This window comes from Cherax quadricarinatus, chromosome 26, assembly GCF_038502225.1.
Source record: "Cherax quadricarinatus isolate ZL_2023a chromosome 26, ASM3850222v1, whole genome shotgun sequence".
NCBI lineage: Eukaryota > Metazoa > Arthropoda > Malacostraca > Decapoda > Parastacidae > Cherax > Cherax quadricarinatus.
The window spans coordinates 33,565,681-33,593,109 of record NC_091317.1 but is presented as its reverse complement, the minus strand read 5'-3'; the positions used below and the strand labels follow the sequence as shown (position 1 = coordinate 33,593,109).

At 48.3% G+C, this 27,429-nt stretch overlaps 1 protein-coding gene across 4 annotated transcripts in view; it reads left to right on the top strand.

Annotated features, from left to right (window-relative positions):
• The window catches only part of mesh (sushi domain containing 2 mesh), a 171,302-nt gene that overhangs the window by 105,439 nt on the left and 38,434 nt on the right, over positions 1 to 27,429 (top strand). For all 4 annotated transcript variants that reach the window (XM_070088915.1, XM_070088914.1, XM_070088913.1 and 1 more), the window contains 3 exons: positions 12,361 to 12,549; positions 12,680 to 12,817; positions 23,158 to 23,294. In XM_070088915.1, the coding sequence (XP_069945016.1) occupies positions 12,361 to 12,549; positions 12,680 to 12,817; positions 23,158 to 23,294 (464 nt within the window). The remainder of the gene's footprint in view (positions 1 to 12,360; positions 12,550 to 12,679; positions 12,818 to 23,157; positions 23,295 to 27,429) is intronic.

The window sequence follows — 27,429 nt, the reverse complement described above, 5'->3', positions numbered from 1 at the left end:
ATGTGATTCAGTTATAACATAAGTACAATTTTAGAGTCAGTGATAGTCTCTCTCACTCACTGGTCTCTCTCACTCACTGGTCTCTCTCACTCACTGGTCTCTCTCACTCACTGGTCTCTCTCACTCACTGGTCTCTCTCACTCACTGGTCTCTCTCACTAACTGGTCTCTCTCACTCACTGGTCTCTCTCACTCACTGGTCTCTCTCACTCACTGGTCTCTCTCACTAACTGGTCTCACTCACTCACTGGTCTCTCTCACTCACTGGTCTCTCTCACTCACTGATCTCTCTCACTCACTGGTCTCTCTCACTCACTGGTCTCTCTCACTCACTGGTCTCTCTCACTCACTGGTCTCTCTCACTCACTGGTCTCTCTCACTCACTGGTCTCTCTCACTCACTGGTCTCTCTCACTCACTGGTCTCTCTCACTCACTGGTCTCTCTCACTCACTGGTCTCTCTCACTCACTGGTCTCTCTCACTCACTGGTCTCTCTCACTCACTGGTCTCTCTCACTCACTGGTCTCTCTCACTCACTGGTCTCTCTCACTCACTGGTCTCTCTCACTCACTGGTCTCTCTCACTCACTGGTCTCTCTCACTCACTGGTCTCTCTCACTCACTGGTCTCTCTCACTCACTGGTCTCTCTCACTCACTGATCTCTCTCACTCACTGGTCTCTCTCACTCACTGGTCTCTCTCACTCACTGATCTCTCTCACTCACTGGTCTCTCTCACTCACTGGTCTCTCTCACTCACTGGTCTCTCTCACTCACTGATCTCTCTCACTCACTGGTCTCTCTCACTCACTGGTCTCACTCACTGGTCTCACTCACTGGTCTCACTCACTGGTCTCTCTCACTCACTGGTCTCACTCACTGGTCTCTCTCACTCACTGGTCTCTCTCACTGGTCTCACTCACTGGTCTCTCTCACTCACTGGTCTCTCTCACTCACTGGTCTCTCTCACTCACTGGTCTCACTCACTGGTCTCACTCACTGGTCTCACTCACTGGTCTCACTCACTGGTCTCACTCACTGGTCTCACTCACTGGTCTCTCTCACTCACTGGTCTCTCTCACTCACTGGTCTCTCTCACTCACTGATCTCTCTCACTCACTGGTCTCTCTCACTAACTGATCTCTCTCACTCACTGGTCTCTCTCACTCACTGGTCTCTCTCACTCACTGGTCTCACTCACTGGTCTCTCTCACTCACTGGTCTCTCTCACTCACTGATCTCTCTCACTCACTGGTCTCTCTCACTCACTGGTCTCTCTCACTCACTGGTCTCTCTCACTCACTGGTCTCACTCACTGGTCTCTCTCACTCACTGGTCTCTCTCACTCACTGGTCTCTCTCACTCACTGGTCTCTCTCACTCACTGGTCTCTCTCACTGGTCTCTCTCACTCACTGGTCTCTCTCACTCACTGGTCTCTCTCACTCACTGATCTCTCTCACTCACTGGTCTCTCTCACTAACTGATCTCTCTCACTCACTGGTCTCTCTCACTCACTGGTCTCTCTCACTCACTGGTCTCACTCACTGGTCTCTCTCACTCACTGGTCTCTCTCACTCACTGGTCTCTCTAACTCACTGGTCTCTCTCACTCACTGGTCTCTCTCACTCACTTGTCTCTCACTCACTGGTCTCTCTCACTCACTGGTCTCTCTCACTCACTGGTCTCTCTCACTCACTGGTCTCTCTCACTCACTGGTCTCTCTCACTCACTGGTCTCTCTCACTCACTGGTCTCTCTCACTCACTGGTCTCTCTCACTCACTGGTCTCTCTCACTCACTGGTCTCTCTCACTCACTGGTCTCTCTCACTCACTGGTCTCTCTCACTCACTGGTCTCTCTCACTCACTGGTCTCTCTCACTCACTGGTCTCTCTCACTCACTGGTCTCTCTCACTCACTGATCTCTCTCACTCACTGGTCTCTCTCACTCACTGGTCTCTCTCACTCACTGATCTCTCTCACTCACTGGTCTCTCTCACTCACTGGTCTCTCTCACTCACTGGTCTCTCTCACTCACTGATCTCTCTCACTCACTGGTCTCTCTCACTCACTGGTCTCACTCACTGGTCTCACTCACTGGTCTCACTCACTGGTCTCTCTCACTCACTGGTCTCACTCACTGGTCTCTCTCACTCACTGGTCTCTCTCACTGGTCTCACTCACTGGTCTCTCTCACTCACTGGTCTCTCTCACTCACTGGTCTCTCTCACTCACTGGTCTCACTCACTGGTCTCACTCACTGGTCTCACTCACTGGTCTCACTCACTGGTCTCACTCACTGGTCTCACTCACTGGTCTCTCTCACTCACTGGTCTCTCTCACTCACTGGTCTCTCTCACTCACTGATCTCTCTCACTCACTGGTCTCTCTCACTAACTGATCTCTCTCACTCACTGGTCTCTCTCACTCACTGGTCTCTCTCACTCACTGGTCTCACTCACTGGTCTCTCTCACTCACTGGTCTCTCTCACTCACTGATCTCTCTCACTCACTGGTCTCTCTCACTCACTGGTCTCTCTCACTCACTGGTCTCTCTCACTCACTGGTCTCACTCACTGGTCTCTCTCACTCACTGGTCTCTCTCACTCACTGGTCTCTCTCACTCACTGGTCTCTCTCACTCACTGGTCTCTCTCACTGGTCTCTCTCACTCACTGGTCTCTCTCACTCACTGGTCTCTCTCACTCACTGATCTCTCTCACTCACTGGTCTCTCTCACTAACTGATCTCTCTCACTCACTGGTCTCTCTCACTCACTGGTCTCTCTCACTCACTGGTCTCACTCACTGGTCTCTCTCACTCACTGGTCTCTCTCACTCACTGGTCTCTCTAACTCACTGGTCTCTCTCACTCACTGGTCTCTCTCACTCACTTGTCTCTCACTCACTGGTCTCTCTCACTCACTGGTCTCTCTCACTCACTGGTCTCTCTCACTCACTGGTCTCACTCACTGGTCTCTCTCACTCACTGATCTCTCTCACTCACTGGTCTCTCTCACTCACTGGTCTCTCTCACTCACTGGTCTCTCTCACTCACTGGTCTCTCTCACTCACTGGTCTCACTCACTGGTCTCTCTCACTCACTGGTCTCTCTCACTCACTGGTCTCTCTCACTCACTGGTCTCTCTCACTCACTGGTCTCTCTCACTCACTGGTCTCACTCACTGATCTCTCTCACTCACTGGTCTCTCTCACTCACTGGTCTCACTCACTGGTCTCTCTCACTCACTGGTCTCTCTCACTCACTGGTCTCTCTCACTCACTGGTCTCTCTCACTCACTGGTCTCTCTCACTCACTGGTCTCTCTCACTCACTGGTCTCTCTCACTCACTGGTCTCTCTCACTCACTGGTCTCTCTCACTCACTGGTCTCACTCACTAACTGGTCTCTCTCACTCACTGGTCTCACTCACTCACTGATCTCTCTCACTCACTGGTCTCACTCACTCACTGGTCTCTCTCACTAACTGGTCTCTCTCACTCACTGGTCTCACTCACTAACTGGTCTCTCTCACTCACTGGTCTCACTCACTCACTGGTCTCACTCACTAACTGGTCTCTCTCACTCACTGGTCTCACTCACTAACTGGTCTCTCTCACTCACTGGTCTCTCTCACTCACTGATCTCTCTCACTCACTGGTCTCTCTCACTCACTGGTCTCTCTCACTAACTGGTCTCTCTCACTCACTGGTCTCACTCACTCGTCTCTCTCACTCACTGATCTCTCTCACTCACTGGTCTCTCTCACTCACTGGTCTCTCTCACTCACTGGTCTCTCTCACTCACTGGTCTCTCTCACTCACTGGTCTCACTCACTGGTCTCTCTCACTCACTGATCTCTCTCACTCACTGGTCTCTCTCACTCACTGGTCTCTCTCACTAACTGGTCTCTCTCACTCACTGGTCTCACTCACTGGTCTCTCTCACTCACTGATCTCTCTCACTAACTGATCTCTCTCACTCACTGGTCTCTCTCACTAACTGGTCTCTCTCACTAACTGATCTCTCTCACTCACTGGTCTCTCTCACTCACTGGTCTCTCTCACTCACTGATCTCTCTCACTAACTGATCTCTCTCACTCACTGGTCTCTCTCACTAACTGGTCTCTCTCACTAACTGATCTCTCTCACTCACTGGTCTCTCTCACTAACTGGTCTCTCTCACTCACTGATCTCTCTCACTAACTGATCTCTCTCACTCACTGGTCTCTCTCACTAACTGGTCTCTCTCACTCACTGATCTCTCTCACTAACTGATCTCTCTCACTCACTGATCTCTCTCACTCACTGATCTCTCTCACTAACTGATCTCTCTCACTCACTGATCTCTCTCACTAACTGATCTCTCTCACTCACTGATCTCTCTCACTCACTGGTCTCTCTCACTAACTGATCTCTCTCACTCACTGATCTCTCTCACTAACTGATCTCTCTCACTAACTGATCTCTCTCACTAACTGATCTCTCTCACTAACTGATCTCTCTCACTCACTGATCTCTCTCACTCACTGGTCTCTCTCACTAACTGATCTCTCTCACTCACTGGTCTCACTCACTGATCTCTCTCACTAACTGATCTCTCTCACTCACTGATCTCTCTCACTCACTGGTCTCTCTCACTAACTGGTCTCTCTCACTCACTGATCTCTCTCACTCACTGATCTCTCTCACTAACTGATCTCTCTCACTCACTGGTCTCTCTCACTCACTGGTCTCTCTCACTAACTGATCTCTCTCACTCACTGATCTCTCTCACTAACTGATCTCTCTCACTCACTGGTCTCTCTCACTAACTGATCTCTCTCACTCACTGATCTCTCTCACTAACTGATCTCTCTCACTCACTGGTCTCTCTCACTAACTGATCTCTCTCACTCACTGATCTCTCTCACTCACTGATCTCTCTCACTCACTGGTCTCTCTCACTAACTGATCTCTCTCACTCACTGATCTCTCTCACTAACTGATCTCTCTCACTCACTGGTCTCTCTCACTCACTGGTCTCTCTCACTCACTGGTCTCTCTCACTCACTGGTCTCTCTCACTCACTGGTCTCACTCACTGGTGTCTCTCACTCACTGGTCTCTCTCACTCACTGATCTCTCTCACTCACTGGTCTCTCTCACTCACTGGTCTCTCTCACTCACTGATCTCTCTCACTCACTGGTCTCTCTCACTCACTGGTCTCTCTCACTCACTGGTCTCACTCACTGGTCTCTCTCACTCACTGGTCTCTCTCACTCACTGATCTCTCTCACTCACTGGTCTCTCTCACTCACTGGTCTCACTCACTGATCTCTCTCACTCACTGGTCTCTCTCACTCACTGGTCTCTCTCACTCACTGGTCTCACTCACTGGTCTCTCTCACTCACTGGTCTCACTCACTGATCTCTCTCACTCACTGGTCTCTCTCACTCACTGGTCTCTCTCACTCACTGGTCTCTCTCACTCACTGGTCTCTCTCACTCACTGATCTCTCTCACTCACTGGTCTCTCTCACTCACTGGTCTCACTCACTGGTCTCTCTCACTCACTGATCTCTCTCACTCACTGGTCTCTCTCACTCACTGATCTCTCTCACTCACTGGTCTCTCTCACTCACTGGTCTCTCTCACTCACTGGTCTCTCTCACTCACTGGTCTCTCTCACTCACTGGTCTCTCTCACTCACTGGTCTCTCTCACTCACTGGTCTCTCTCACTCACTGATCTCTCTCACTCACTGGTCTCTCTCACTAACTGATCTCTCTCACTCACTGGTCTCTCTCACTCACTGGTCTCTCTCACTCACTGGTCTCTCTCACTCACTGGTCTCTCTCACTAACTGATCTCTCTCACTCACTGGTCTCTCTCACTCACTGGTCTCTCTCACTCACTGGTCTCTCTCACTAACTGATCTCTCTCACTCACTGGTCTCTCTCACTCACTGGTCTCTCTCACTCACTGGTCTCTCTCACTCACTGGTCTCACTCACTCACTGATCTCTCTCACTCACTGGTCTCTCTCACTCACTGGTCTCTCTCACTCACTGATCTCTCTCACTCACTGGTCTCTCTCACTCACTGGTCTCTCTCACTCACTGGTCTCACTCACTGGTCTCTCTCACTCACTGGTCTCTCTCACTCACTGGTCTCTCTCACTCACTGGTCTCTCTCACTCACTGGTCTCTCTCACTCACTGGTCTCTCTCACTCACTGGTCTCTCTCACTCACTGGTCTCTCTCACTCACTGGTCTCACTCACTGGTCTCTCTCACTCGCTGGTCTCTCTAACTCACTGGTCTCTCTCACTCACTGGTCTCTCTCACTCACTGGTCTCTCTCACTGGTCTCTCTCACTCACTGGTCTCTCTCACTCACTGGTCTCTCTCACTCACTGGTCTCTCTCACTCACTGGTCTCTCTCACTCACTGGTCTCACTCACTGGTCTCTCTCACTCACTGGTCTCTCTCACTCACTGGTCTCTCTCACTCACTGGTCTCTCTCACTCACTGATCTCTCTCACTCACTGGTCTCTCTCACTCACTGGTCTCTCTCACTCACTGGTCTCACTCACTGGTCTCTCTCACTCACTGGTCTCTCTCACTCACTGGTCTCTCTCACTCACTGGTCTCTCTCACTCACTGGTCTCTCTCACTCACTGGTCTCTCTCACTCACTGGTCTCTCTCACTCACTGGTCTCTCTCACTCACTGGTCTCTCTCACTCACTGATCTCTCTCACTCACTGGTCTCTCTCACTCACTGGTCTCTCTCACTCACTGGTCTCTCTCACTCACTGGTCTCTCTCACTCACTGGTCTCTCTCACTGGTCTCTCTCACTCACTGGTCTCTCTCACTCACTGGTCTCTCTCACTCACTGGTCTCTCTCACTCACTGGTCTCTCTCACTCACTGGTCTCACTCACTGGTCTCTCTCACTCACTGGTCTCTCTCACTCACTGGTCTCTCTCACTCACTGGTCTCTCTCACTCACTGGTCTCTCTCACTCACTGGTCTCTCTCACTCACTGGTCTCTCTCACTCACTGGTCTCTCTCACTCACTGGTCTCTCTCACTCACTGGTCTCTCTCACTCACTGGTCTCTCTCACTCACTGGTCTCTCTCACTCACTGGTCTCTCTCACTCACTGGTCTCTCTCACGGGCTCTCAACGGGCTTCCACATGGATAAATTGTCATTTTTGTGGAAATTGGTGTCACGCCCCTTGTGCAGATATCCAAGAACTAGCTACAAGCAGTATTAAAACAGGGAAGTGTTTTTGGGTATGCCCAAATGAGATAAATCTGTGGACTAAAATCACAAGGGTATTAAAAGAGGACAACATCAAAGCTGCTTTCATAGACAACCTGGAAGCTTTCTACAACAGATGGGAACATAAAAAGTCTGGGCTGAATGGTACTGCCCTTGATACTGGCCATGTAGTCACAAACTGTAAGGCTGGAGGTGATGTCCTGGTAGTCAGTAAATGTGGGGCTGATAGTGCTGTCCTGGGAGACAGTAATGGTGAAGCTGGAGGTGCTGTCCTGGGAGACAGTAATGGTGAAGCGGGAGGTGCTGTCCTGAGAGACGGTAATGGTGAAGCTGGAGGTGCTGTCTTGGGAGACAGTAATGGGGAAGCTGGAGGTGCTGTCCTGGGAGACAGTAATGGTGAAGCTGGAGGTGCTGTCCTGAGAGACAGTAATGGTGAAGCTGGAGGTGCTGTCCTGGGAGACAGTAATGGGGAAGCTGGAGGTGCTGTCCTGGGAGACAGTAATGGTGAAGCTGGAGGTGCTGTCCTGGGAGACAGTAATGGTGAAGCTGGAGGTGCTGTCCTGGGAGACAGTAATGGGGAAGCTGGAGGTGCTGTCCTGGGAGACAGTAATGGTGAAGCTGGAGGTGCTGTCCTGGGAGACAGTAATGGTGAAGCTGGAGGTGCTGTCCTGAGAGACAGTAATGGTGAAGCTGGAGGTGCTGTCCTGGGAGACAGTAATGGGGAAGCTGGAGGTGCTGTCCTGAGAGACAGTAATGGTGAAGCTGGAGGTGCTGTCCTGGGAGACAGTAATGGGGAAGCTGGAGGTGCTGTCCTGAGAGACAGTAATGGTGAAGCTGGAGGTGCTGTCCTGGGAGACAGTAATGGGGAAGCTGGAGGTGCTGTCCTGGGAGACAGTAATGGTGAAGCTGGAGGTGCTGTCCTGGGAGACAGTAATGGTGAAGCGGGAGATGCTGTCCTGGGAGACAGCAATGGTGAAGCTGGAGATTTTGTCCAGGTAGTCGGGAATTTTACGCAGGAAGGAATACATATAAATGACCTCATAGGGGACAGGAGCCGTAGTAGGGAAACAAGTGTAGTCAAAGATAAGATAAAACCAATATTGCAAACTAGAAATACCACAGGAAATAGCAAACAAGAGGACTCCACTAGCAATAGTGAGGATATATTACCAAAAACAACTGGGGGGAGCTCCATTGTTGGTGCTAGGGAGGATAGGAATAAGACAGTCACAGAAACCCAAGGCAAACGGAAACCAAGCCTGTGCACATACTATGCACTTGGTATCTGCAGGCATGGGAAATCTGGAAAAACAGATGGGACGTGCAACTATGACCACCCTAGAAAATGCCGTGCCCATATGACAACAGGAAAATGAAAACTCCCTTCCTGTAAGCTTTTTCACTCTGAAATGTGTACCTCTTCAGTACAGGAAAGACTGTGCTATAACTTAAATTGCCAGGCACACCATCTAAAGGGGACAAAAAGATACAAAACATCCAGGCCATGGGAAAACCTGGGTAGCCACAGCCACTCAAGAGGGAGAGGTTTTTTAGTGCCAGGAAGGAAAAAAACTGGCAGGAAATGGCAGAAATCGTACACCAAATCCAGCCATTCCTGGAGTGGAACCACAGTCGATGGCCTCCACTCCAAACCAACAGATACAGATACTAATGCCGAAAAAAATTCCTCCCCCAGTACCAACAATACCACCAGTCCGATGACATTCTTCTTTGCAAATATACAGGGTCTAAAGCCAGCAACAAACAAAATACCTTTCATCCGTGGACTGCTTGCAGAGGCAAAGGCAATGTTCGCGGCTTTCACTGAGACCCACATAAAGGATCACTTGGACAACGAAATATGGATCCCAGGTTACAACCTATACAGATGTGACAGAGTGAACAGGCAAAAGGGGGGAAGTTGGCCTGTACATTGCAGAGTCACTTGTTTGCACAGAACTGCTTAATGCCTCAAATGATGTAGTGGAAGTTTTAGCAGTAAAGGTCGAGAACCAAAACCTAGTCATTGTGGTAGTCTACAAGCCTCCAGATGCAACATCCCAGCAATTCCAGGAACAGCTGTTAAAAATTGACCACTGTCTGGAAAATCTTCCAGCTCCTGCACCCAACATCTTGCTCCTGGGGGATTTCAACTTAAGGCACCTAAAATGGAGGAATATAGCAAATAATATTGTTGCAGTAATAACACCAGGAGGTAGCTCTGATGAAAACTCACACTCACACGAGCTTTTAAATCTCTGCACAAAATTCAATTTAAACCAGCAAATAATAGAACCTACTAGACTGGAGAATACACTAGACATCATCTTCACTAACAGTGATGATCTGATAAGAAATGTCACCATATCAAAAACAATATACTCAGATCACAACATAATTGAGGTTCAGACATGTATGCGTGGAGCCCCAGACCGACATAATGAGATTAGTCACGAGGGAGCATTCACCAAATTCAACTTCAATAACAAAAACATAAAGTGGGACCAAGTAAACCAAGTCCTAACCGATATAAGCTGGGAAGATATACTAAGCAACACAGACCCCAACTTATGCCTAGGACAGATTAACTTGGTGGCACTCGATGTTTGCACAAGGCTTATTCCTCTAAGAAAAAGGAGGAGTAGATGTAAAATAGAAAGAGACAGGCGCTCCTTTTACAGGCGACGGAAAAGAATAACAGAGCCGCTAAAAGAGGTCAATATATCTGAAATGCGTAGGGAGACACTGGTCAGAGAAATAGCAAGCATCGAACTTAAGCTAAAGGAATCTTATAGGAGTCAGGAATCGCGGGAAGAACTAAAAGCCATAAATGAAATCGAAAAAAAACCAAAGTATTTCTTCTCCTATGCCAAATCAAAGTCGAGAACAACGTCCAGTATTGGGCCCCTACTTAAACAAGATGGGTCCTACACAGATGACAGCAAGGAAATGAGTGAGCTACTCAAGTCCCAATATGACTCAGTTTTTAGCAAGCCGCTAACCAGACTGAGAGTCGAAAATCAAAATGAATTTTTTATAAGAGAGCCACAGAATTTGGTTAACACAAGCCTATCCGATGTTATCCTGACGCCAAATGACTTCGAACAGGCGATAAATGACATGCCCATGCACTCTGCCCCAGGGCCAGACTCATGGAACTCCGTGTTCATCAAGAACTGCAAGAAGCCCCTATCACGAGCTTTTTCCATCCTATGGAGAGGGAGCATGGACACGGGGGTCGTCCCACAGTTACTAAAAACAACAGACATAGCCCCACTCCACAAAGGGGGCAGTAAAGCAACAGCAAAGAACTACAGACCGATAGCATTAACATCCCATATCATAAAAATTTTTGAAAGGGTCCTAAGAAGCAAGATCACCACCCATCTAGAAACCCATCAGCTACACAACCCAGGGCAACTTGGGTTTAGAACAGGTCGCTCCTGTCTGTCTCAACTATTGGATCACTATGACAAGGTCCTAGATGCACTAGAAGACAAAAAGAATGCAGATGTAATATATACAGACTTTGCAAAAGCCTTCGACAAGTGTGACCATGGCGTAATAGTGCACAAAATGCGTGCTAAAGGAATAACAGGAAAAGTCGGTCGATGGATCTATAATTTCCTCACTAACAGAACACAGAGAGTAGTCGTCAACAGAGTAAAGTCCGAGGCAGCTACGGTGAAAAGCTCTGTTCCACAAGGCACAGTACTCGCTCCCGTCTTGTTCCTCATCCTCATATCCGACATAGACAAGGATGTCAGCCACAGCACCGTGTCTTCCTTTGCAGATGACACCCGAATCTGCATGACAGTGTCTTCCATTGCAGACACTGCAAGGCTCCAGGCGGACATCAACCAAATCTTTCAGTGGGCTGCAGAAAACAATATGAAGTTCAACGATGAGAAATTTCAATTACTCAGATATGGTAAACACGAGGAAATTAAATCTTCATCAGAGTACAAAACAAATTCTGGCCACAAAATAGAGCGAAACACCAACGTCAAAGACCTGGGAGTGATCATGTCGGAGGATCTCACCTTCAAGGACCATAACATTGTATCAATCGCATCTGCTAGAAAAATGACAGGATGGATAATGAGAACCTTCAAAACTAGGGAGGCCAAGCCCATGATGACACTTTTCAGGTCACTTGTTCTATCTAGGCTGGAATATTGCTGCACACTAACAGCACCTTTCAAGGCAGGTGAAATTGCTGACCTAGAAAATGTACAGAGAACCTTCACGGCGCGCATAACGGAGATAAAACACCTCAATTACTGGGAGCGCTTGAGGTTCCTAAACCTGTATTCGCTGGAACGCAGGCGGGAGAGATACATGATTATATACACCTGGAAAATCCTAGAGGGACTAGTACCGAACTTGCACACGAAAATCACTCACTACGAAAGCAAAAGACTTGGCAGACGATGCAACATCCCCCCAATGAAAAGCAGGGGTGTCACTAGCACGTTAAGAGACCATATAATAAGTGTCAGGGGCCCGAGACTGTTCAACTGCCTCCCAGCACACATAAGGGGGATTACCAACAGACCCCTGGCAGTCTTCAAGCTGGCACTGGACAAGCACCTAAAGTCAGTTCCTGACCAGCCGGGCTGTGGCTCGTACGTTGGTTTGCGTGCAGCCAGCAGTAACAGCCTGGTTGATCAGGCTCTGATCCACCAGGAGGCCTGGTCACAGACCGGGCCGCAGGGGCGTTGACCCCCGGAACTCTCTCCAGGTAAACTCCAGGTCTCTCTCACTCACTGGTCTCTCTCACTCACTGGTCTCTCTAACTCACTGGTCTCTCTCACTCACTGGTCTCTCTCACTCACTGGTCTCTCTCACTCACTGGTCTCACTCACTGGTCTCTCTCACTCACTGGTCTCACTCACTGGTCTCTCTCACTCACTGGTCTCACTCACTGGTCTCTCTCACTCACTGGTCTCTCTCACTCACTGGTCTCTCTCACTCACTGGTCTCACTCACTGGTCTCTCTCACTCACTGGTCTCTCTCACTCACTGGTCTCTCTCACTCACTGGTCTCTCTCAGTCACTGGTCTCTCTCACTCACTGGTCTCTCTCCCTGTCTCACAGCTACGGTGTTTGGTGACCCTCACATCTACACATTCGACAATGTGCCATACACCTTCAATGGTAAGGGAGAGTTTGTGTTGGTGCGCGTCGACTCGCTGCGTCGAGTACTGGACGTACAGGGACGCTTTGAGCAGATCACCAAGAACTATCTTGGTGAAGCCAAGGCTTCCTTGCTTACTGCTGTGGCAGGTGAGTGTGTGTATGCTGACATTATTGATGTGTTATGACTTGCCACCAGAACACTGCGGCCGTGTATGTACTGATGATAATTAACACAGTACCCACAGCTAGTGATAACTAAGACAATAATTACCCACAGCTCGTGATAACATATCTTCCATCGTGGAGGTTCGTCGTCGTCCCACCAACGCCATCTGGCGCTACCACCTGGACGTCATAGTAGACGGTGAGAGAGTGTACTTCGACAGGTACTCTCAGAAGATACAACAGTTCCGTGGTGAGTCTTACCTCTGTACGACAACCTTTGCTCTCTCTTCCAGTGTCATGATGTTTCCGCCTGCACACACTCAAGCATCACTTAACTTAAACAGAAGAATGAATGCTGAGTGGAAGCGTGGCCCATGCGGGTAGCGGGTCATTAATAATAATAATAATATTAATAATAATAATAAATCTTTATTTACTACCAGTACATGTACAAGGTATACAGACCATAGCTGACATCAATGACATACTACTATATAGAAAGCCCCTTGTTATGCTGATCATTTCCCGCAAATTAGATAAATTTTGTCCCAGGATGCGACCCACACCAGTCCACTAACACTCAGGTAACTATTTTACTGATGGGTGAACAGGGACAGCAGGTGTCTGAAGGAAACACGTCCTGATGTTTCCACCCGTACCAGGGATCGAACCACTAACAGTCATTCATTACGACTTATTTTGGGTTACGGTGCCCCGTGGCCTGGTGGCTTAATTGAGCTCTCGCTTCACACGGCGAGGATCCGGGTTAGATTCCTTGGGAGGGTAGAAACACTGGGCTTGTTTCCTTACACCGGTTGTCTATGTTCACCCATCAATAAAATGGGTTCCTGGGTGTTAGTGGACTGGTGTGGGTCGCATCCTGGGACAAAACTGACCTAATTTGCAGGAAATGCTCAGCATAACAAGAGGTTTTCTATATAGTAGTATGTCACTGATGTCAGCTATGATCTGTATACCTTGTACATGTAGAAATAAAGATATTATTATTATTATTATTATTATTATTATTATTATTATTATTATTATTATTATTATTATTATTATTATTATCTAAGACTTGTTTGGGTCTCTGTGTTGATCAGACCGACACTTAGGTAAGCCAAAGACTTCCGGTCTAGCTTAATTAACATTAATTAATACTCAGTAATTAGCCACAACCTTTACAGTTGTTAAACACCTCACCCGGGTTTAACTCTTCCCCAGAGATCATTTCACTTAACCGCTCTACCCACACCAGTCACACAGGATCACAATTCCCATAATAATATACATGATAAATAAAGCCGAGGAGGCTCCCAGAAGGCATCGACATAGACAGATCATTTAATGTTCTCAGTTTGTCTCCATGTGGGATATTATTGAGCATATAAGATAAGATTTCGTTCGGATTTTTAACCCCGGAGGGTTAGCCACCCAGGATAACCCAAGAAAGTCAGTGCGTCATCGAGGACTGTCTAACTTATTTCCATTGGGGTCCTTAATCTTGTCCCCCAGGATGCGACCCACACCAGTCGACTAACACCCAGGTACCTATTTGCTGCTAGGTGAACAGGACAACAGGTGTAAGGAAACGTGTCGAAATGTTTCCACCCGCCGGGAATCGAACCCGGGCCCTCCGTGTGTGAAGCGGGAGTTTTAGCCACCAGGCCACCGGGCCACCACGTGTGTTAGCAGAGAGTGGAGACAAGTAGTTTTTATGACTTGCCATGCTGTTGGAGTGTGAGTCAGGTAATATTAACGAAGGGATTCAACGATACCGGTTAGCACTGTACTTCCCACCTGGAGGTGGGAAGTACAGTGCCTGCACTCTGAAGGATGGGTGGAGGTGGGAAGTACAGTGCCTGCACTCTGAAGGATGGGTGGAGGTGGGAAGTACAGTGCCTGCACTCTGAAGGATGGGTGGAGGTGGTAAGTACAGTGCCTGCACTCTGAAGGATGGGTGGAGGTGGGAAGTACAGTGCCTGCACTCTGAAGGATGGGTGGAGGTAGGAAGTACAGTGCCTGCACTCTGAAGGATGGGTGGAGGTGGTAAGTACAGTGCCTGCACTCTGAAGGATGGGTGGAGGTTGGAAGTACAGTGCCTGCACTCTGAAGGATGGGTGGAGGTGGGAAGTACAGTGCCTGCACTCTGAAGGATGGGTGGAGGTAGGAAGTACAGTGCCTGCACTCTGAAGGATGGGTGGAGGTGGTAAGTACAGTGCCTGCACTCTGAAGGATGGGTGGAGGTGGGAAGTACAGTGCCTGCACTCTGAAGGATGGGTGGAGGTGGGAAGTACAGTGCCTGCACTCTGAAGGATGGTTGGAGGTAGGAAATACAGTGCCTGCACTCTGAAGGATGGTTGGAGGTAGGAAATACAGTGCCTGCACTCTGAAGGATGGGTGGAGGTAGGAAATACAGTGCCTGCACTCTGAAGGATGGTTGGAGGTAGGAAATACAGTGCCTGCACTCTGAAGGATGGGTGGAGGTGGGAAATACAGTGCCTGCACTCTGAAGGATGGGTGGAGGTGGGAAATACAGTGCCTGCACTCTGAAGGATGGGTGGAGGTGGGAAATACAGTGCCTGCACTCTGAAGGATGGGTGGAGGTGGGAGGTACAGTGCCTGCACTCTGAAGGATGGGTGGAGGTGGGAAGTACAGTGCCTGCACTCTGAAGGATGGGTGGAGGTGGGAAATACAGTGCCTGCACTCTGAAGGATGGGTGGAGGTGGGAAATACAGTGCCTGCGCTCTGAAGGATGGGTGGATGTGGGAAGTACAGTGCCTGCACTCTGAAGGATGGGTGGAGGTGGGAAATACAGTGCCTGCACTCTGAAGGATGGGTGGAGGTGGGAAATACAGTGCCTGCACTCTGAAGGATGGGTGGAGGTGGGGAGTACAGTGCCTGCACTCTGAAGGATGGGTGGAGGTGGGAAGTACAGTGCCTGCACTCTGAAGGATGGGTGGAGGTGGGAAGTACAGTGCCTGCACTCTGAAGGATGGGTGGAGGTAGGAAGTACAGTGCCTGCACTCTGAAGGATGGGTGGAGGTGGTAAGTACAGTGCCTGCACTCTGAAGGATGGGTGGAGGTGGGAAGTACAGTGCTGCACTCTGAAGGATAGGTGGAGGTGGGAAGTACAGTGCCTGCACTCTGAAGGATGGTTGGAGGTAGGAAATACAGTGCCTGCACTCTGAAGGATGGTTGGAGGTAGGAAATACAGTGCCTGCACTCTGAAGGATGGGTGGAGGTAGGAAATACAGTGCCTGCACTCTGAAGGATGGTTGGAGGTAGGAAATACAGTGCCTGCACTCTGAAGGATGGGTGGAGGTGGGAAATACAGTGCCTGCACTCTGAAGGATGGGTGGAGGTGGGAAATACAGTGCCTGCACTCTGAAGGATGGGTGGAGGTGGGAAGTACAGTGCCTGCACTCTGAAGGATGGGTGGAGGTGGGAAGTACAGTGCCTGCACTCTGAAGGATGGGTGGAGGTGGGAAATACAGTGCCTGCACTCTGAAGGATGGGTGGAGGTGGGAAATACAGTGCCTGCACTCTGAAGGATGGGTGGAGGTGGGGAGTACAGTGCCTGCACTCTGAAGGATGGGTGGAGGTGGGAAGTACAGTGCCTGCACTCTGAAGGATGGGTGGAGGTGGGAAGTACAGTGCCTGCACTCTGAAGGATGGGTGGAGGTGGGAAGTACAGTGCCTGCACTCTGAAGGATGGGTGGAGGTGGGAAATACAGTGCCTGCACTCTGAAGGATGGGTGGAGGTGGGAAATACAGTGCCTGCACTCTGAAGGATGGGTGGAGGTGGGGAGTACAGTGCCTGCACTCTGAAGGATGGGTGGAGGTGGGAAGTACAGTGCCTGCACTCTGAAGGATGGGTGGAGGTGGGAAGTACAGTGCCTGCACTCTGAAGGATGGGTGGAGGTGGGAAGTACAGTGCCTGCACTCTGAAGGATGGGTGAAGGTAGGAAATACAGTGCCTGCACTCTGAAGGATGGGTGGAGGTGGGAAATACAGTGCCTGCACTCTGAAGGATGGGTGGAGGTGGGAAGTACAGTGCCTGCACTCTGAAGGATGGTTGGAGGTAGGGAGTACAGTGCCTGCACTCTGAAGGATGGGTGGAGGTAGGAAATACAGTGCCTGCACTCTGAAGGATGGGTGGAGGTAGGAAATACAGTGCCTGCACTCTGAAGGATGGTTGGAGGTAGGAAATACAGTGCCTGCACTCTGAAGGATGGGTGGAGGTGGGAAGTACAGTGCCTGCACTCTGAAGGATGGGTGGAGGTAGGAAATACAGTGCCTGCACTCTGAAGGATGGGTGGAGGTAGGAAATACAGTGCCTGCACTCTGAAGGATGGGTGGAGGTAGGAAATACAGTGCCTGCACTCTGAAGGATGGTTGGAGGTAGGAAATACAGTGCCTGCACTCTGAAGGATGGGTGGAGGTGGGAAGTACAGTGCCTGCACTCTGAAGGATGGTTGGAGGTAGGGAGTACAGTGCCTGCACTCTGAAGGATGGGTGGAGGTAGGAAATACAGTGCCTGCACTTTGAAGGATGGGTGGAGGTAGGAAATACAGTGCCTGCACTCTGAAGGATGGGTGGAGGTGGGAAGTACAGTGCCTGCACTCTGAAGGATGGGTGGAGGTAGGAAATACAGTGCCTGCACTCTGAAGGATGGTTGGAGGTAGGAAATACAGTGCCTGCACTCTGAAGGATGGGTGGAGGTGGGAAGTACAGTGCCTGCACTCTGAAGGATGGTTGGAGGTAGGGAGTACAGTGCCTGCACTCTGAAGGATGGGTGGAGGTAGGAAATACAGTGCCTGCACTTTGAAGGATGGGTGGAGGTAGGAAATACAGTGCCTGCACTCTGAAGAATGGGTGGAGGTGGGAAATACAGTGCCTGCACTCTGAAGGATGGGTGGAGGTAGGAAATACAGTGCCTGCACTCTGAAGGATGGGTGAAGGTAGGGAGTACAGTGCCTGCACTCTGAAGGATGGGTGAAGGTAGGGAGTACAGTGCCTGCACTCTGAAGGATGGGTGGAGGTGGGAAATACAGTGCCTGCACTCTGAAGGATGGGTGGAGGTGGGAAATACAGTGCCTGCACTCTGAAGGATGGGTGGAGGTGGGGAGTACAGTGCCTGCACTCTGAAGGATGGGTGGAGGTGGGAAGTACAGTGCCTGCACTCTGAAGGATGGGTGGAGGTGGGAAGTACAGTGCCTGCACTCTGAAGGATGGGTGGAGGTGGGAAGTACAGTGCCTGCACTCTGAAGGATGGGTGGAGGTGGGAAATACAGTGCCTGCACTCTGAAGGATGGGTGGAGGTGGGAAATACAGTGCCTGCACTCTGAAGGATGGGTGGAGGTGGGGAGTACAGTGCCTGCACTCTGAAGGATGGGTGGAGGTAGGAAATACAGTGCCTGCACTCTGAAGGATGGGTGGAGGTAGGAAATACAGTGCCTGCACTCTGAAGGATGGGTGGAGGTAGGAAATACAGTGCCTGCACTTTGAAGGATGGGTGGAGGTAGGAAATACAGTGCCTGCACTCTGAAGAATGGGTGGAGGTGGGAAATACAGTGCCTGCACTCTGAAGGATGGGTGAAGGTAGGGAGTACAGTGCCTGCACTCTGAAGGATGGGTGAAGGTAGGGAGTACAGTGCCTGCACTCTGAAGGATGGGTGGAGGTGGGAAATACAGTGCCTGCACTCTGAAGGATGGGTGGAGGTGGGAAATACAGTGCCTGCACTCTGAAGGATGGGTGGAGGTGGGGAGTACAGTGCCTGCACTCTGAAGGATGGGTGGAGGTGGGAAGTACAGTGCCTGCACTCTGAAGGATGGGTGGAGGTGGGAAGTACAGTGCCTGCACTCTGAAGGATGGGTGGAGGTGGGAAGTACAGTGCCTGCACTCTGAAGGATGGGTGGAGGTGGGAAATACAGTGCCTGCACTCTGAAGGATGGGTGGAGGTGGGAAATACAGTGCCTGCACTCTGAAGGATGGGTGGAGGTGGGGAGTACAGTGCCTGCACTCTGAAGGATGGGTGGAGGTAGGAAATACAGTGCCTGCACTCTGAAGGATGGGTGGAGGTAGGAAATACAGTGCCTGCACTCTGAAGGATGGGTGGAGGTAGGAAATACACTGCCTGCACTCTGAAGGATGGTTGGAGGTAGGAAATACAGTGCCTGCACTCTGAAGGATGGGTGGAGGTGGGAAGTACAGTGCCTGCACTCTGAAGGATGGTTGGAGGTAGGGAGTACAGTGCCTGCACTCTGAAGGATGGGTGGAGGTAGGAAATACAGTGCCTGCACTTTGAAGGATGGGTGGAGGTAGGAAATACAGTGCCTGCACTCTGAAGGATGGGTGGAGGTGGGAAGTACAGTGCCTGCACTCTGAAGGATGGGTGGAGGTAGGAAATACAGTGCCTGCACTCTGAAGGATGGTTGGAGGTAGGAAATACAGTGCCTGCACTCTGAAGAATGGGTGGAGGTGGGAAATACAGTGCCTGCACTCTGAAGGATGGGTGAAGGTAGGGAGTACAGTGCCTGCACTCTGAAGGATGGGTGAAGGTAGGGAGTACAGTGCCTGCACTCTGAAGGATGGGTGAAGGTAGGAAATACAGTGCCTGCACTCTGAAGGATGAGTGGAGGTAGGAAATACAGTGCCTGCACTCTGAAGGATGGGTGGAGGTAGGAAATACAGTGCCTGCACTCTGAAGGATGAGTGGAGGTAGGAAATACAGTGCCTGCACTCTGAAGGATGGGTGGAGGTAGGAAATACAGTGCCTGCACTCTGAAGGATGGGTGGAGGTGGGAAATACAGTGCCTGCACTCTGAAGGATGGGTGGAGGTAGGAAATACAGTGCCTGCACTCTGAAGGATGGGTGGAGGTAGGAAATACAGTGCCTGCACTCTGAAGGAGGGTGTTACAGTTTTTTAAACTGCAGTGGCAGCACGTCTCTGGCAAGACAGTGATGGAGTGAGTAATGGTGAAAGTGCCTTTTTTATTTTTGGATCCCCGCGCCTTGGTGGGTAGCGGCCGATGTGTTAATAAAGGAAACATTAAGATGGTAAGTTTGGGAAGCAGGTTACCAGAGGAACAGAAAGACTAATATTAAAATTAAGACTTTGTACGCAAGAGGAAGATACAAAATTTTGCACTGTACTTGTCTTCATTACTAGAGAAGTTATAAACTATCAATATGCCATTCATAAGGTCAATTATATTACTGGAAATGTTGAATTGTGCTAAGAGGAAGTTCAAGATCAGTGGTATCATCACTGTGCTCGACCTTTCTCATAACCAATCTAGGTAAATTACTCCAAGACACTACTAAAATTACCTTCAGACTACATAATGAGACAGCTGGTAATAACTTTATAACAGCTATGAACAATGTTGACTGGCATAATCAACTTGAAACATACAGATACTAATGAATGTATTAAGAATATTCTAAAAAAAAAAGAACCCACTACCTCTATAACAATCATTGCCCTGAAAAACTAAACAGATCACAACTCAGAGACTGAACAGTCCCTGGCTAACACCCAGCATCCTTAAATCCATTAACACAAAGCACCAATATGAGAAACAGTACAGAATGGGTCAAATAACTAGAGACCAGTCTTAACGTTACTCGTCAGCACTTACCAGCCTGATAAGGTCAAAAAATTGTATTATGAAAACAGATTACATAACATAAAAGGTGATATGAAAAAGACCTGGAAAACCCTATCCGATATTCTAGGAACTAAGAGAATATTAAAAAACAAAACAATCAAATTAACATACTCAGATGAACATCTACTCTCACCAACTGAAACAGCAAACAGACTCCATGTTTTCTTCTCCACCATAGGAGAGAATCTAGCGAGAAAAATTCCAATCTCAAACACCCGTCCATCAGACTACCTCACAAGCACCTTCCCGTATACACTATTCCCAGCTCCCACCAACCCAACAGAAGTCTCACTCATCAACACCTTAAAAACAAGGCAGAAGATATAAATAACTTACCACCTTTTATGTACAAAAAAGCTTCTCAAGTACTGTCACCAATTATTGCAACACTCTTTAACAAATCCATTGAATCCTCCACCTTCCAGCAGTTCTCAAAATAGCGAGAGTCACCTCGATCCACAAGGAGGTGATCAAGCCAACTTGAATAACTAATAGACGAATTTCTAACTTACTCTGATCTCTAAAATCTTTGAAAAATTAATTCATAGACAGATCTATTCCTACCTCGTCTCACACAACATACTAAACCCCTGTCAGTTTGGATTCAGGAATAATAAAAGCACAAATGATGCTATTATACACATGGTAGAACTAATATATACCGCACTCGAGAAGAAAGAAGTCCCACTGGGAATCTTCATTAATTTACGTAAAGCTTTTGATACTATCGACTATGATTTGCTGCACATTAAATTAACACACTATGGTATAAGAGGCCACTCCCTCAACTGCCTAAAGTCATACCTTAGTAACATAAGCCAATATGTTTACACAAATGGAGCAAACTCTTCCGCACAACCAATCACAGTCGGTGTTCCACAAGGAAGTGTCCTTGGACCACTCCTCTTTCTCATCTACATCACTGACATACCGAATGCATCACAGCTACTCAAACCCATATTATTTGCAGATGACACAACATACGTCTTCTCTCACCCAAACCCAGTCATACTGACCAACACTGTTAATGCTGAATTGCAGAAAATATCTACCTGGATGATGACGAATAAACTTACCCTCAATACTGACATAACCTATTTCATTCAGTTTGGAACCAGAGCTGCAAATGTTCCACTTAACATAACACTAAATGGATCACCCATCACAAGACTCACAGAAGGAAAATTCCTAGGAATCCGCCTAGACAGTAGCCTCAGATTCAAGACAAATATACAACAAATTTCCAAGAAAATCTCTAAGACAGTAGGCATACTATCAAAGATAAGGTACTATGTTCCACAATCAGCTCTCCCTGCACTGTATCTCTCACTCATCTACCCTTATCTTACATATGGAATTTGTGCATGGGGATCAATAACATTAAATCATCTAGGACCAATAATAACCCAGCAAAAGACTGCAGTCAGAATAATAACAAATTCCCACTCCCGACATCATACTCCACCGATATTCACAAGTCTAAAACTGCTCACCATTAAGAACATCCATACTGATTCATGTGCCTACTACATACATAGAACAGTACACGCAAACATAAACTCTCCACTCAGACTTTTCCTCACCAACCTTAACAGGACACATGACCATAACACAAGACACAGATCTCTTTTTGATATACCCCGTGTCCATATCACACTGTGTAAAAAACTCTGTGCACATAAAGGGCCCCAAAATTTGGAATTCATTACTCGTAAACACAAAAGTAACCAGGTCTGAACACCGATTTAAAGCTCTTCTCAAAAACCACCTACTCACCCTAAACTAAATACCCAGTACTCAATACTTAACTTTACCAAAAATCACCCAATAACCTAAATCTTAAAACTTCAAATCTAGAAGCCCAAAGTTCATATATCATTAATACTACATTGTAATATAAATACCTACCTAAAACAATACTGACTTACACCCAATAGTAACATTCTCATACTGTAAACTACTTTCAACAACTCGCAATGTTATATTTTCGTAATAATTTCAATAATTATTACTGAAACTATTGTAATTAGAGTAAAATTACTGCTTACTATAAATAAAAAACAGATGTAAAAATTAAACACACAGAGTGTGTGGTGTATACTGCTAGAAACACACTTGTTGTGTTAGAGTGTGTGGTGTATACTGCTAGAAACACACTTGTTGTGTTACAGAGTGTGTGGTGTATACTGCTAGAAACACACTTGTTGTGTTACAGAGTGTGTGATGTATACTGCTAGAAACACACTTGTTGTGTTACAGAGTGTGTGGTGTATACTGCTAGAAACACACTTGTTGTGTTACAGAGTGTGTGGTGTATACTGCTAGAAACACACTTGTTGTGTTAGAGTGTGTGGTGTATACTGCTAGAAACACACTTGTTGTGTTACAGAGTGTGTGGTGTATACTGCTAGAAACACACTTGTTGTGTTACAGAGTGTGTGGTGTATACTGCTAGAAACACACTTGTTGTGTTACAGAGTGTGTGGTGTATACTGCTAGAAACACACTTGTTGTGTTAGAGTGTGTGGTGTATACTGCTAGAAACACACTTGTTGTGTTACAGAGTGTGTGGTGTATACTGCTAGAAACACACTTGTTGTGTTACAGAGTGTGTGGTGTATACTGCTAGAAACACACTTGTTGTGTTACAGAGTGTGTGGTGTATACTGCTAGAAACACACTTGTTGTGTTACAGAGTGTGTGGTGTATACTGCTAGAAACACACTTGTTGTGTTAGAGTGTGTGGTGTATACTGCTAGAAACACACTTGTTGTGTTAGAGTGTGTGGTGTATACTGCTAGAAACACACTTGTTGTGTTACAGAGTGTGTGGTGTATACTGCTAGAAACACACTTGTTGTGTTACAGAGTGTGTGGTGTATACTGCTAGAAACACACTTGTTGTGTTACAGAGTGTGTGGTGTATACTCCCAGCAACATACTCAACCAGAGTCACGTTGTGATCATGTTCACCTCCGGGGCTGGAGTGGAGGTCATGGAGAATATGGGTTACCTAGCCACCAGGATATATCTTCCTATATCCTTTGCGGTGAGTCTTAACAATGTTCTCAGAGCGTAGTAGTAGTAGCAGTAGTAGTAGTGGTGGTAGTATTAGTAGTAGTAGTAGTGGCAGTAATAGCAGTAATAGTAGTAGTAGATGTAATAGACTAGTAGTAATAGTAATAGTAGTAGTAGTAGCAGTTGTTTTGTTACATTAATTGTTACATTAATTAGAGGAGTGTTGAGGAAGTCTTGAACCAAGTGAGAAAATTATTGTTATGGGAGACCTAAGTGCCATAGTGGGAGACAGTGTTGTTGAGGTCGTGGTAGGCAGGTTTGGGGTGCCATAGTGGGAGACAGTGTTGTTGAGGTCGTGGTAGGTAGGTTTGGGGTGCCATAGTGGGAGACAGTGTTGTTGAGGTCGTGGTAGGTAGGTTTGGGGTGCCATAGTGGGAGACAGTGTTGTTGAGGTCGTGGTAGGCAGGTTTGGGGTGCCATAGTGGGAGACAGTGTTGTTGAGGTCGTGGTAGGTAGGTTTGGGGTGCCATAGTGGGAGACAGTGTTGTTGAGGTCGTGGTAGGCAGGTTTGGGGTGCCATAGTGGGAGACAGTGTTGTTGAGGTCGTGGTAGCAGGTTTGGGGTGCCATAGTGGGAGACAGTGTTGTTGAGGTCGTGGTAGGCAGGTTTGGGGTGCCATAGTGGGAGACAGTGTTGTTGAGGTCGTGGTAGGCAGGTTTGGGGCGCCATAGTGGGAGACAGTGTTGTTGAGGTCGTGGTAGGCAGGTTTGGGGTGCCATAGTGGGAGACAGTGTTGTTGAGGTCGTGGTAGGCAGGTTTGGGGTGCCATAGTGGGAGACAGTGTTGTTGAGGTCGTGGTAGGCAGGTTTGGGGTGCCATAGTGGGAGACAGTGTTGTTGAGGTCGTGGTAGGCAGGTTTGGGGTGCCATAGTGGGAGACAGTGTTGTTGAGGTCGTGGTAGGCAGGTTTGGGGTGATATAGTGGGAGACAGTGTTGTTGAGGTCGTGGTAGGCAGGTTTGGGGTGCCATAGTGGGAGACAGTGCTGTTGAGGTCGTGGTAGCAGGTTTGGGGTGCCATAGTGGGAGACAGTGTTGTTGAGGTCGTGGTAGGTAGGTTTGGGGTGCCATAGTGGGAGACAGTGCTGTTGAGGTCGTGGTAGCAGGTTTGGGGTGCCATAGTGGGAGACAGTGTTGTTGAGGTCGTGGTAGGCAGGTTTGGGGTGCCATAGTGGGAGACAGTGCTGTTGAGGTCGTGGTAGCAGGTTTGGGGTGCCATAGTGGGAGACAGTGTTGTTGAGGTCGTGGTAGGTAGGTTTGGGGTGCCAGAGTGGGAGACAGTGTTGTTGAGGTCGTGGTAGGCAGGTTTGGGGTGCCATAGTGGGAGACAGTGTTGTTGAGGTCGTGGTAGGCAGGTTGGGGGTTCCAGAGTGGGAGACAGTGTTGTTGAGGTCGTGGTAGGCAGGTTTGGGGTGCCATAGTGGGAAACAGTGTTGTTGAGGTCGTGGTAGGCAGGTTGGGGGTTCCAGAGTGGGAGACAGTGTTGTTGAGGTCGTGGTAGCAGGTTTGGGGTGCCATAGTGGGAGACAGTGTTGTTGAGGTCGTGGTAGGCAGGTTTGGGGTGCCAGAGTGGGAGACAGTGTTGTTGAGGTCGTGGTAGGCAGGTTTGGGGTGCCAGAGTGGGAGACAGTGTTGTTGAGGTCGTGGTAGGCAGGTTTGGGGTGCCATAGTGGGAGACAGTGTTGTTGAGGTCGTGGTAGGCAGGTTTGGGGTGCCATAGTGGGAGACAGTGTTGTTGAGGTCGTGGTAGGCAGGTTTGGGGTGCCATAGTTGGAGACAGTGTTGTTGAGGTCGTGGTAGGCAGGTTTGGGTTGCCAGAGTGGGAGATAGTGTTGTTGAGGTCGTAGTAGGCATTTTGAGGGTGCCGTAGTGGGAGACAGTGTTGTTGAGGTCGTGGTAGGCAGGTTTGGGTTGCCATAGTGATAGACAGTGTTTTTGAGGTCGTGGTAGGCAGGTTTGGGGTTCCAGAGTGGGAGACAGTGTTGTTGAGGTCGTGGTAGGCAGGTTTGGGTTGCCATAGTGATAGACAGTGTTGTTGAGGTCGTGGTAGGCAGGTTTGGGGTTCCAGAGTGGGAGACAGTGTTGTTGAGGTCGTGGTAGGCAGGTTTGGGGTGCCATAGTGGGAGACAGTGTTGTTGAGGTCGTGGTAGGCAGGTTTGGGGTGCCATAGTTGGAGACAGTGTTGTTGAGGTCGTGGTAGGCAGGTTTGGGGTGCCAGAGTGGGAGACAGTGTTGTTGAGGTCGTGGTAGGCAGGTTTGGGGTGCCATAGTGGGAGACAGTGTTGTTGAGGTCGTGGTAGGCAGGTTTGGGGTGCCATAGTGGGAGACAGTGTTGTTGAGGTCGTGGTAGGCAGGTTTGGGGTGCCATAGTGGGAGACAGTGTTGTTGAGGTCGTGGTAGGCAGGTTTGGGGTGCCAGAGTGGGAGACAGTGTTGTTGAGGTCGTGGTAGGCAGGTTTGGGTTGCCATAGTGATAGACAGTGTTGTTGAGGTCGTGGTAGGCAGGTTTGGGTTGCCATAGTGATAGACAGTGTTGTTGAGGTCGTGGTAGGCAGGTTTGGGGTTCCAGAGTGGGAGACAGTGTTGTTGAGGTCGTGGTAGGCAGGTTTGGGTTGCCATAGTGATAGACAGTGTTGTTGAGGTCGTGGTAGGCAGGTTTGGGGTTCCAGAGTGGGAGACAGTGTTGTTGAGGTCGTGGTAGGCAGGTTTGGGGTTCCAGAGTGGGAGATAGTGTTGTTGAGGTCGTGGTAGGCAGGTTTGGGTTGCCATAGTGATAGACAGTGTTGTTGAGGTCTTGGTAGGCAGGTTTGGGGTGCCATAGTTGGAGAGTGTTGTTGAGGTCGTGGTAGGCAGGTTTGGGGTGCCAGAGTGGGAGACAGTGTTGTTGAGGTCGTAGTAGGCAGGTTGGGGGTGCCAGGGGTAAATGGTAATGGGGGCCTCTAATTGAAGTATCTATTAGTAGATAAACAACTGATGAGTAGACTTAGAGAAGCAACTACTGGGAGAAAGATGGGTTAGAGAGAATAAAAGTAACGAGAAGGGAATCGAAGAGGTATGGAGTAGATTTTAGAATACAGTGTTAGAATGTGCAGGACAAGTTTGTGGATGTAAGAGGGTGGGTGAAGGAGGCAAGAGGAGGTGTTGATGGAATAATGACGTGATGTATGAGATAAGAAAGTAATACTCAGAGGTCAGAGTATATTGAGAGTAAAAGAGTGGTTAAGAGAGTGGTAAGGGAGTGAAAAAAGAGTGGTTGAAGTTTTATCAATAAATTTTGCTGAGGATAAGAAAAAGTTTTGGAGTGAGATCAGTAAGTTGACAAAGCCCAGGAACAAGTGAATGTAATAATTAAAAATGAAAGAGGGTAATTGTTAAATGGGGAGATGGAGGCACTAAGAAGATGGAGTGAACATTTTTGAGCTCTTAAATGATGATGAAGAGAGGCAGTGATTTTATGCATTGGGCAGGGAGGTATAGCATCTTTAAGGAGCAAGGAAGAGCCAGATGTGAGTGTGAGGGAAGTACATGAAGCAGTTGGTAGAATGAAAAATGGTAAATAACTGGGATTGATGTGATCAAGACACAAATGTCAAAAGCAGGTGGGGATATAGATCTGGAGTGGTTTGTTCATTAGTTCAATATATGCATGAACGGGCAAAGTACATAGGGACTGGCAGAGACCGTGCATATTTCCTTTGTATGAAGGAAAATTGGATATAAGAGTGTAAGAATGATCGGGAAATAAGCCTGTAAAGTATACCTGGTCAAGTGTATGGTAGAGTTATTATTGAAAAATTTAAGGTAAGACAGAGACCAAGATGGCAGATGAACAGGGAAGCTTTAAGAAGGTTAGGGGATGTGTAGATCAAGTGTTAACAATGAAGCACATAAGTAAACATTTCTTAGATAACGGTTAGGAGTTTATTGTTGCATTTGGGATTTAGAAAAGGCACATAATGGGGTGGATAGGGGAGCAATGTTAAATATTTTGCAAATGTTTGGAAAAGGTGTGGATTATTAAAAGGAGTAAAGAGTTTTTATGCGGATAATGAGGCTCAGGTTAGGATGTGTGGGAGAAAGTAGACCTAATACAGGGATGCATGATGTTAC